The sequence below is a fragment of the Dendropsophus ebraccatus genome, chromosome 4 (assembly GCF_027789765.1).
Source record: "Dendropsophus ebraccatus isolate aDenEbr1 chromosome 4, aDenEbr1.pat, whole genome shotgun sequence".
NCBI lineage: Eukaryota > Metazoa > Chordata > Amphibia > Anura > Hylidae > Dendropsophus > Dendropsophus ebraccatus.
The window spans coordinates 38751985-38764182 of record NC_091457.1 but is presented as its reverse complement, the minus strand read 5'-3'; the positions used below and the strand labels follow the sequence as shown (position 1 = coordinate 38764182).

The 12198-nt window shown below is 47.8% G+C and overlaps 1 protein-coding gene across 3 annotated transcripts in view; it reads right to left on the bottom strand.

Moving 5' to 3' along the window:
* Nucleotides 1-9677, bottom strand: part of AP2A2 (adaptor related protein complex 2 subunit alpha 2) — a 66634-nt gene extending 56957 nt beyond the window's left edge. For 2 of the 3 annotated variants that reach the window (XM_069965628.1, XM_069965631.1), the window contains exon 1: nucleotides 9422-9677. In XM_069965628.1, the coding sequence (XP_069821729.1) occupies nucleotides 9422-9488 (67 nt within the window). In that variant the 5' untranslated portion in view covers nucleotides 9489-9677. The remainder of the gene's footprint in view (nucleotides 1-9421) is intronic. The other variant, XM_069965629.1, reaches the window with a different exon arrangement.
* Nucleotides 9678-12198: the final 2521 nt, after the last annotated feature.

Here is a 12198-nt window from a genome sequence, read left to right as displayed (position 1 = left end):
TACTGGTTCCAGAATGCGTTGCTTTCCCTCAGCTGTTCATCACAGTCCATCACCCACCAAAATCTGTTGCAGAACATCTAGGCTGTGTTCACACACTGCAGTTTCATTGTGTTATTGAATTATTTGCAGTAATTTATGATTTCACTGTGTTCCCACCCACACAGTACACAGTTACTACTTGTAACATCACACTGTATTCTCTAGCTGTAATGCTGATATTGGAATAAAGTAAAGAACTTTTTGAATTTTTTTTTTCTTTTAATTTCCATGCACATATTATGATCAATCATCTTGTATCTTTGAAGTTGAGCCCCACAATAAGGAGTTTATCCGATATTATCTTACATGGGATATCAGGGCTCCAGATGGCGACCAAAATGGTCGCCAATGCGACTGACATTTTGCAAATGGCGCCCAGATTTATTAATCTGGGCGCCATTTGCGACTGGCCCCGGCGGCAGCGCGCTGTCTCTTTAAGATGCGCGGCTGATGCGCGGCTGCCGGGGGTGTCCCGTCCTATCCCCGGCAGCGCGGCGCATCAGTGAGCTGCCTGGGGCCCTGACTTCCGGCACAGGAAGCGCGCGTCAGAGACGCTTCCTGTGTCAGAAGTCACAGCCCCGGCGTACAGGGAGCTCACTGATGCGCCGCGCTGCCGGGGATAGGACGGGACACCCCCGGCAGCCGCGCATCAGCCGGGGACAGCGTCCGAAGAAGAAGAGGATCGCCGGGGGAGCGGGTTGTCAGGTGAGTTTGTGTGTTTGTTTTTTTTAAATATTGCTTAGCATAGAGGAAAGGGGGGTGGGGCATCTATAATGGGGGGAGAAGAGGGGCCATCTTCAAGGGGGGGAGAGGGGGCCATCTATAAGGGGAGGGGGTATCTATAAGGGGGGGAGAAGAGGGGGCATCTATAATGGGGGGGAGAGGGGGCATCTATAAGGGGAGGGGGTATCTATAAGGGGGGGAGAAGAGGGGGCATCTATAATGGGGGGGGGAGAGGGGGCATCTATAAGGGGAGGGGGTATCTATAAGGGGGGGGGAGAGGGGGCATCTATAAGGGGAGGGGGTATCTATAAGGGGGGGGGAGAGGGGGCATCTATAAGGGGAGGGGGTATCTATAAGGGGGGGGGAGAGGGGGCATCTATAAGGGGAGGGGGTATCTATAAGGGGGGGAGAAGAGGGGGCATCTATAATGGGGGGGAGAGGGGGCATCTATAATGGGGGGTAGAGAGGGTCATCTATAAGGGGAGGGGGCCATCTATAAGTGTAGGGCAAACTGGCTGCAGACACTGGGAGATAGATATATGCACAATTATTATTATCAGGGCCCCTCAGGTGTCTGTATTGTAGGGGGTCACTTGCATTAGTCACTAGGTGAGAGATATATCTATCTATATACACATCTTGTGGGGGGGTCACTATGGCTGCAGTCAGAAGTCTAGCTCAGTATGTATAGACTGTTGCAAGCTTTTAAAGGGAACCTGTCACCCCCGGTGCCGGGGTGACAGGCTCCCAACCCCCCGTTAGAATCCCCTATACTCACCTCATCCCGCCGGGTCCCGCTTCTGGAGGTGGTCAGGTCACGGAGATCTCAGCCGCTGCAGCCCGGCGCGCACACTGAGAGATGAGTCCAACGCTCATAGAGAATGACGGGGCGCTGGACTCTCCCGTCATTCTCTATGAGCGTTGGACTCATCTCTCAGCGCACGCCGGGCTGCAGCAGCTGAGATCTCCGTGACCCGACCATCTTCAGAAGCGGGACCCGGCGCGATGAGGTGAGTATAGGGGGTTCTAACGGGGGGTTGGGAGCCTGTCACCCCGGCACGGGGGTCGACAGGTTCCCTTTAAGTTCAAGTTCAGAAGAGTAAGCCTCATTAAAAGGCTAGCCAAGTGAAGCTGAAGTACTGAGTCAGACTGTATATGGTTGTCAAGTTGCAAGTTTCCATGTTGAACGTTTTCAAACTAAGAAAAGAAAGGATCTAAAGGAGGAGGAGGCTGCCGTGGCCTCTGCACACAGTAAGTCCCATTTTTAACATAACATTAATTTTACATGGTTTAAAATGTTGGCGACCAAATATTCTATTTGGCGCCTAAATTTTTCAGGTTAGGAGCCAATGGCTCCTAGGTAAATTTTTTAGTCTGGAGCCCTGGATATACTGTTTGTGCCTCGTTTTTTGTCCAGGTGGGATTGGCAGTGCCTGCTCTGATCTTCTCTGCCGTTTAGCATCATTTACTTGTGTTACTGCATCATTTTTGTGAATACGCTGCAGTACTGCAATGAATCTCCAACATGTGTAAACACAGCTCTAATTTCACTGCAGACTTGCACAATCAGCGAAATTAGTGCAGCACCTGCTTCTGGCCGGTCAGAGATCGGTAATCACTCAGGGGATTGGGGGATCCAGCCAAGCCTCCTGTGACATCACGCCCTGCCCCCTGTCTGCATCATCAGCCTGTGCTCAGCAAACACACATAATGTGAGACAGAGGCATGGAATATTTGTCTCCTAAGGGGGGATAGCAGAAGGAGCAGGAGACAATGTGGATTGGCACAGGGGCCATTTTTCTTCACTTCCTGGATTTCAAACAGCTACCAGTGAGGCAGAACCGTATAGATACGGTAATACATCATATAGACAAATCTATATAACTTTTAATGTACTTTTAATAGAAATTTTTTTTTCCTTATGTGGAGTTCCCCTTTAAAATCTCATTCCTGTGCTGCACATACAAATCACATAGAAGTATGAGAAGTAGTTGTAAGTAGGGCTAAGCACAGATGGATATGAAAGGTGCCATGTGTCTCCTCAACCTAAGGCCCCGTTCCGACTGAGCAAAACTAGCAGAATTTTGCGGCGAAATTGTCCGCCGCGGAATGCCGTTAGCCTACCGCTCATAATGGGAGTCTTTGGGAGGCGAATTCCGCTAGTTTTGCTTAGTGGGAACGGGACCTAACAGCTATCTGCATTTTCAGTAGTTTGAGGTGCAAACTGCAGCTGACGGTAAGCCGCTAATAAGGACAGTGTTTTTTACAAAAACTAAAAATGGCCCTTTTTCTAAACGACAACCTGCAACGAATACAGTCCACACTATTGAGGGGGATTCAGACAAGGCAGAGGTTATCTACAGTGAATCTTACCACAAATCCACTGCGATTCAGCAAGGAAATAGACATGCCCTCCATACAGATTCTGCTGCAGATCTCATTCTGTAAATGAATGAAATCCGCTGCATTTCAGCACCAGAATGATTAGAAAATCTTTATCTAATTTTAACCCTCCATCCTCTAGTATTGTACAGCAATTCACTGTAGAACACACCACAAATCCACAGGTAACCTGTACCGGATAAAGGCAACTTGGCGCTGCGCTATGGCTGCTCATAGTTTTGCTTTACAAAACAGCAAACCACATGCTCTTTGGTTGCAAATGGAGATGAGCAAATCGCTCATCTGAACGAAGCGAATATTTTCATTTGATCAGCAACCGGCTCATCAAGCCGGTTTTCAGCGCTGCTCTGATTCCTGCCACTCCTCCCAGGATGCAGGGAAAAGCTGGATCCAACCCTGGGAAACTTCTCCCAGTTTCCCAGGATTGGATCAAGCTTTTACCCGGCACCCAGGGTGGAGCAGCAGAGACCGAAATGAGACCGAGACTGATCAAACGAAGCAATTCGCTGATCTCTAGTTGCAAAATATGGATCCAGCTTAAGCTTCTAGCTCATTTTCAAGGAAGGATGGATGAACATTTTCTATGAAATTCATACAATGAATGAAGGGTCTGGAACCACCACAATGTTAATCTTTAGTTTGAAGTTTACAAATCCACAAGATTAAAAGTCTTTACCCACAAGATTAAGATCTCGATCAGGAGGATAAAGCAGGGCTGTAGTATAGGACATTAGAGGCCCCGCTACATAGATGACATTTCTACAGATGGGTTACTTCTGAAACCCCAAGACAGATCTTTGAAGCCAAAGCCAGGAACAGACTATAAAATCAATCCATTCCTGGCTTTGGCTTCAGAAATCTGTCAGATAAATCTCTCTGGGTAAAGGCACCATCAAGGACTTTATAGTTACTGTTGTCAATCCCTATGATTAATAGATGGGGTGCCCCAAATTATCAATCAGCTGATATTCAATAACAAACCAAAATGGAGAGTGGCTACAAAGTAAAGAGGTCCCTTAAAAAGAACCTGTCACCATGAAAATGCTACCTAAGCTATCAGCATCATGTTATAGAGCAGAAGGAGCTAAGCAGATTGATATATATCTTTATAGGAAAAGATTCAGTATAACTTGTAATTTATTATATAAAATCTCTGATGTTTCCATGTTAAAGAGTCCAGTCCATTGGGTGACACCGCCCATTGGACTCCTTACCACAGAATGAGCAGGGATTTCAATCAACAAGTTACAAGTTATTAGAGATGAGCGAACCGGGTTCGGTTTCGAGTCCATCCGAACCCGATTGTTCGGCTTTTGATTAGCTGGGCCTGCTGAACTTGGATAAAGCTCTATGGTTGTCTGGAAAACATGGATACAGCCAATGACTATATCCATGTTTTCCACATAGCCTTAGGGCTTTATCCAAGTTCAGCAGCCACCGCTAATCAAATGCCGATCGTTTGGGTTCGGATGGACTTGAACCTGGACCCGGTTCGCTCATCTCTAGTTATAATGAATCTTTTCCCATAAAGATATATCTCAATCTGCCCTGCTCTATAACATGATGGTGATAGATTAGATAGCAATGTCTTGGTGACAGGTTCCCTTTAAGTTACAATAGTCACAGTCAATGTGTTTTCTTGACCACTAACTGGAGGCTATACTCAACATACAACACTAAAGACTGTCTGGATATAAGTGGATAAGTGTGAATGACTGGATGATTCAACCAACAAGAGTGGCTATTTTACTGATAAAGCACCTGTATTACTTGGTTGTTTTTGTCTAGTAGTGCCTCTCTACAGTGCAAAATGTTCTGTGCTGCTCTTTACCCACCAGAACTTGTTCCATTAGACACAGAAAGAGATTAGACACAAATTTACAATTTTTTTTTTTCGGGGGAAAAAAAAACACCACAAAAAATTGCTCAAAAACTGGCAGCAGTTTTCCCAATGTTTTTTTTTTCTAGCAGTTTTTTTTTTTTTTTTAGTTCTCATTTTAGTGTAAATTAGTATAGATGGTCTTGCTGGCATTGTATCTCCTGTGGGGTTTGGGGAAAAGAATACACCAACACGCATACAGACATGACTTTTTCTGCCATTTTTACCGTCTTATAGAAGACACCAGCAAAAAAAAAAAAAAAAAAAAAAAAAAAAAAAAAAAAAACACCACCACTCAAACCCACAGCTTGTTGTGATCTCACAAAACTGCAACCAAACTGAAAAATGCAATGGGTATTGAGTTTCATTTTTCCCCACTGACTCTCAGCTAACATCTGGCCGCTGTGTTTTTGTGGTGTTTTTATTGGTGTAACTCCTCCCTCCCAGCAGCTTTTTCTGACTGCTATATTTATCTTAGTTACCTCGTTATTTTTCTTTTCTTTTCATTTTTTCCCCTCTGTTTGGGATGACAATTTGGGGGTTTCAGAGCCAATTACAGTTTTCCATTGAGCTGTGGTCTCAGGATCCAATCTGATCAGTTCATATTGCAGCTGTATCTCTTAGGTTGGAATACCCAGCATACACACATTATATGGATGGGTCAGAGGGCACTATGCAATGTTGTTTAGTCCGCGGCAGCACTGCAGGGGGATTCTACATTTTCTGTCATGTTCTTTCCCCACAGCTCACGGCTTATTGCTGGGGATCATCATGGGATTAGCTCATTTTTGCAGAGCTCATCTAATGAAAAAAAATCTTCAAACCCAACAACCTCTAGAAATGAAAAAAACGCCCAATAGGTGCAAAGTGATCTGGTAGGTAAAGCGTTTACTGAGTGCAATACATTAGCAAAATGCTTCCATGTCAGTGCAGAAATGACAGTACAGGAGTCTTTGTTACAGGCACCATTCAAAAGGATTCAAAAAAAATTATTGTCTGCCTTCTTTCAAACAAATAAAAACGGATGCAAAATCTGTGGTCGGACAGGCTTTCAAAGCAAACTAAGACAAAAAAAAAAAAAAAAAAAAAGACATTGGAAAAGTGCGGATCCAGACGAGGAAGATCACAGAAGCAAATCTGACAGGTTGTACTTTCTGTGGTGAAGGCAAAAAGGTTACAAGTGACCCTAGTTCCCCATAGGGGAAACAATGAGGTTGCAGTAGTACCACGATAACAGCAGAACACTGGCATGTGGCCATAGCCTTGATGTGGGAAGAAATGCAGAGATCTAGTCACTGCTGTGCAGCTTTCTGTGAGACTACACAAGCCATCGGCTACATGCAGCCACAATGCGGCGGTCAATTGCTGCACAAGTTTGCCGCCATGTGGCAATCGGCTGATGCATTCCGGCCACACGCGGCCAATTGCTTATGAGGTTTAACTCTAAGAGTGGTATTACATGGGATGATTTTGGCGATTAAAGCAAATGTACCATCAGGTGCATTCGCTTTAAGTGTAGCATATCAATAGAACGGCGCCGGCGAGCCAGTGGCGCAGTCCTTTTTTTGCCCCATCTATGGCCAGGCATGGGCCGGGGATGGAGCACTGAAGGTGGGCCGGCCCAATCCCAGTGGGAGGAAACCCCCTACCCTCTGTGACGTGGCTCTATTAGAATCAATGGAGCCGTGTCACAGAGGGGCGGGGATTTCCTCCCACTTGGGGCAGGCCAGCTTCAGCCCCAGCCTGTGCCTGGTAATAGACTGGCACAAAGCGTGGGAGTCGAGCCGCGGTTCAAAAAAAAAGAACCGCATCAATGGCTTTCCCATGGCGGCGCCGTTCTATTGATATGCTACACTTAAAGCGAATGAACCATTGCTTAACAATAAACACTCTTAAACGACCACTATGACAAACTATCTTAAATTGTTCGCCCTATTACACAGGACGATGATCGTTACTTAGGTCGTTCTTGCGCTCATCTTTTCCTGGCTGATAGACAAGAGGACGACGTGTTATTACACCCAACGATTAACTATGAAAATAGGTGCAGATTCTATCAATCAATGATTTCACGTTGGTAGTGTAATTGTTGCCTGCTATTACACTAAACGATTATCGTTTAAATCCAAGCAATCTAACGATTTTTCCAATGATAATCGCCCAGTGTAATACGGCCCTAAAGGTATATTCAAACTTATTGCATAAAATTTGATGACTAATAAAAAGGTCCATTTATTGGAGCTATATTGTAACTGCATAACTTTTAGAAGCACAACTCATATGACAAAGACATCACATAAAAGGGTATTCCATCGATTAACACATATCCCACTAATATGTAAATAGAGGGTGTGTGTATGATCACAGGAAATGTGACTGCTGCTGGAACCCCTCTAAAATCTCAAGTGCAGGGGGTCCCAAATCTCCCTTTGTGTGTGCCTTTCCATTCCCTGCCTATGGGAGAACCTAAGATAACAGAACATAGATGATGAAGGACCCTCATTCTCCCAGCCGTAAGACCCCCCACCGTTCAGATACTGACCATCTATCCTTTCAATAAGCTTGTGTCTGTAACATACTAAGTACATCAGCCTTTTCCCATCAGGGTACATTCACATGCAGCAGAATTTTCTGTTACTGTCTCATATTTCTCAGTGATGTTCAGACGCCTGATAGAGAATAAATGGAGTGTTGGCTGTGTGTATATTCTGGGAACAGAAAACCAATGATGTTGGGACAGGTGACCAGTGCTCAGGATTGGTAGGGGGTCCTAGAGGTCATCTTGTTATACCTTATGAAGTAAAGGTATAGATAACTGTACCCCAACCTGTGGCTCTCCAGCTTTTGAAAATCTACAATCCCCATCATGTTCTGACGGCTTAGCTGCAAAGGCTAGATGAGAGTTGTAGTTTAACAACAGCTGGAAAGCCACAGGTTGGGGACACTGCTCTAAATATTGGAATAATGGCATCATACGACATCACTACACAACAGGGCAGCCCTTGCGGTCAGGACTTCAGGAAAGATGGGTGTCGACCACTGTAAAAGCTGTAATAACATCCCCGCTGGCTGTCACCCAGCTCTCCCAGAGAGGGTTGATGCTAATATATGGCTGGACAGCATTGATTTTCTTTAGGCACAGAAGAGGCTGTGTGTAAATACGGCATCCATCACAAACTTCTCCATGATTTATGGGGCCTGGGATCTTCCACTATTGATCTATGCAGCGCACATCTGTACTGTCACCTTATACAGGGTGCATACCACCCATTATTTACAAGCTGCATACCATGATCTTATACAAGCTGCACACCGCCATCATATACAAGCTGCACACCGCCATCATATACAAGCTGCACACCGCCATCATATACAAGCTGCACACCGCCATCATATACAAGCTGCACACCGCCATCATATACAAGCTGCACACCGCCATCATATACAAGCTGCACACCGCCATCATATACAAGCTGCACACCGCCATCATATACAAGCTGCACACCGCCATCATATACAAGCTGCACACCGCCATCATATACAAGCTGCACACCGCCATCATATACAAGCTGCACACCGCCATCATATACAAGCTGCACACCGCCATCATATACAAGCTGCACACCGCCATCATATACAAGCTGCATACCGCCATCATATACAAGCTGCATACCGCCATCATATACAAGCTGCATACCGACAACATATACAAGCTGTATACCGCCATCATATATACGAGCTGCATACCGCATCATATATACAAGCTGTATGCCACCATCATATATACAAGCTGTATGCCGCCGTCATATATACAAGCTGTATACCGCCGTCATATATATACAAGCTGTATACCGCCGTCATATATACAAGCTGTATACCGCCGTCATATACACAAGCTGTATACCGCCGTCATATACACACGCTGTATACCGCCGTCATATACACAAGCTGTATACCGCCGTCATATATATACAAGCTGTATACCGCCGTCATATATACAAGCTGTATACCGCCGTCATATACACAAGCTGTATACCATCTGATACTTTCCAATGGGAAATGATCTACATAATACAAACATTAACTTGTATCAAAATAACACAAAACAAGATGAAGAAAAAAAAGCAAATAAATATTTGTCGGCGGCAGCAGCAGAGGTATGTGCCCAGTGATGATAGGAGAGGATCCCCATAGATCCCTATAGATCCCTGTATCCCAGCCAGCCCTGACCTTCACTCCCTCCCCATAGGATAGCCTGTAAGTGCCCCCCTGATTAGCAGCAGCAGTACAGAGCGCCCCCTGCAGGCCCAGCGCCAGTAACGGTCCCCGCTAGCTGATGATGTCTCCCGTAGCTGCCCGGCTCTCCCCAATACTCACAGTTCCTGATATCTGAGATAAACACGGCCAGGCCCCGCATGCCATCTCCCTTGGACACGGCGGGCATCTTCCCCAGAGAGCAGGGGGGCAACGCCCGGACCCAACGAGAAGCGGAGGGAACCCCGGGGCCGGTGCGCTTAGCTGTAACGTGACCGGGTTAGGTCTGGATGTGTCTCCTCCGGCCCGGCGCGCCCCCGGCTGCACCTCGCGCTGTGAAGCAGGACACGTGACCGCGCACTGAGCCGGGGAGAGCGCAGGATGCGCGGGACCAGAGAGACAGAGGGAGCTCCGCCTACTCGGCTTATATAGGGGGCGTGGCTGGGCAGGCTGTTGACAGGTCACGTCATAGCGGCTCATTTGCATATGTGTATCCGCCGGCGGTCAGGATGTGGGGCTGTACCGGCACTGGCGGAGGGTGATGCCGCTCGGTGAGGTGTCCCTGCGAAGGATACAGCCGGGAGATGCTGTATCTCATAATCTGCACCAGTGTGATAGTGTAACACAGTGTAATAGCTGGGGGAGGGGCAGGTTCTGCTGTCACCTAATACAGAAGCTATAGAGCAGGTGCTCAGCTGCTGAGGCACTACAACTCCCAGTGTGCCCAGGAGAACACTGCCTTACCCATCCTTAGCCTTGTCAGTCGGAATACTCCTCCATTTTGGTGTAAATGACATTAGAGTGTGGTGCAGTATGCTGTATCTTCATCTATAGCGCAGGGGCTAGGTGTTCTAGGCCAGTGCTTCTCATCCAAGTACCCCCATGCCACAAGATGCTCCGGCCGAGCACCCCCAGAGATACAGTCAATTAGAATCATGCCCAAGGGTAGATTCCCGCGTATGTTTTGCAGCAATATCCGCTGTCATACTCTGTACTGTTGTGGCCTATGGTTTTGCAGTCACAGATTTTCATTCCGCTACCAGAATGCAGCCACGGCCTATTTACCTTATTAGCTGCCGGGCCTTACAGATCATACTTACCTTACCACGCTCCCATCTGCTTCTCAGTCTCGCAGGTCACTGTCAGCCCACCCAGCCAATCAGTGGCTGCAGCAGGCAGTCAGTGAGTCAGGAGCCAGGAAAGCAGGCAGAAGCTTGGACAGGTAATGTTATGTCCCTTTCAGCTAGCTATGTCCCTGGAGCCAGATAAGTCCCCTGCAGCCACACATGCCCCTTTTGGCTAGGTATGCCTCTTGCAGCCAGGTATGCCCCCTGATGCCGGATATGCCCCTAGCCAGATGTGTCCCATGAAGCTGGATATGTCCCCCTGCAGCCAAATAACACCCCCAACGTAGCCAGATACTTTCCCCCTTGTAGCCAGATACCTCCCTGTTGTCAAGACACCTCCTTCCATGTAGTCAGATACCTTCCCCAATATACTGATACCTCCCGCGTGTAGCCAGATACCTCCCCCCATGTAGTCAGATACCTCCCCCCATGTAGCCAGATACCTCCCCCCATGTAGCCAGATACCTCCCCCCATGTAGCCAGATACCTCCCCCCATGTTGTCAGATACCTCCCCGCCCCCATGTAGTCAGATACCTCCCCCCATGTAGCCAGATACCTCCCCCATGTTGTCAGATACCTCCCCCCATGTAGCCAGATACCTCCCCCATGTAGTCATATACCTCCCCATGTAGCCAGATACCTCCCCATGTAGCCAGATACCTCCCCCCATGTAGCCAGATACCTCCCCCATGTAGTCAGATATCTCCCCCCATGTAGCCAGATACCTCCCCCCATGTAGCCAGATACCTCCCCCATGTAGTCAGATATCTCCCCCATGTAGTCAGATACCTCCCCCATGTAGCCAGATACCTCCCCCCATGTAGCCAGATACCTCCCCCCATGTAGCCATATACCTCCCCCCATGTAGTCAGATACCTCCCCCCATGTAGTCAGATACCTCCCCGCCCCCATGTAGTCAGATACCTCCCCCCATGTAGCCAGATACCTCCCCCATGTAGTCAGATACCTCCCCCCATGTAGCCAGATACCTCCCCCCTGTAGTCAGATACCTCCCCCCATGTAGCCAGATACCTCCCCATGTAGCCAGATACCTCCCCATGTAGCCAGATACCTCCCCCCATGTAGCCAGATACCTCCCCTATGTAGTCAGATATCTCCCCCCATGTAGCCAGATACCTCCCCCATGTAGTCAGATATCTCCCCCATGTAGTCAGATACCTCCCCCATGTAGCCAGATACCTCCCCCCATGTAGCCAGATACCTCCCCCCATGTAGCCAGATACCTCCCCCCATGTAGCCAGATACCTCCCCCCATGTAGTCAGATACCTCCCCCCATGTAGTCAGATACCTCCCCGCCCCCATGTAGTCAGATACCTCCCCCCCATGTAGCCATATACCTCTCCCATGTAGTCAGATACCTCCCCCATGTAGTCAGATACCTCCCCCATGTAGCCAGATACCTCCCCCATGTAGCCAGATACCTCCCCATGTAGCCAGATACGTCCCCATGTAGTCAGCTACCTCCCCCCATGTAGCCAGATACCTCGCTATGTAGTCAGATACTTCCCCCATGTAGCCAGATACCTCCCCATGTAGCCAGATACCTCCCCCCATGTATCCAGATACCTCCCCTATGTAGTCAGATATCTCCCCTCATGTAGTCAGATATCTCCCCCATGTAGTCAGATACCTCCCCCCATGTAGCCAGATACCTCCCCCATGTAGTGAGATACCTCCCCCCCATGTAGCCATATACCTCTCCCATGTAGTCAGATACCTCCCCCATGTAGTCAGATACCTCCCCCATGTA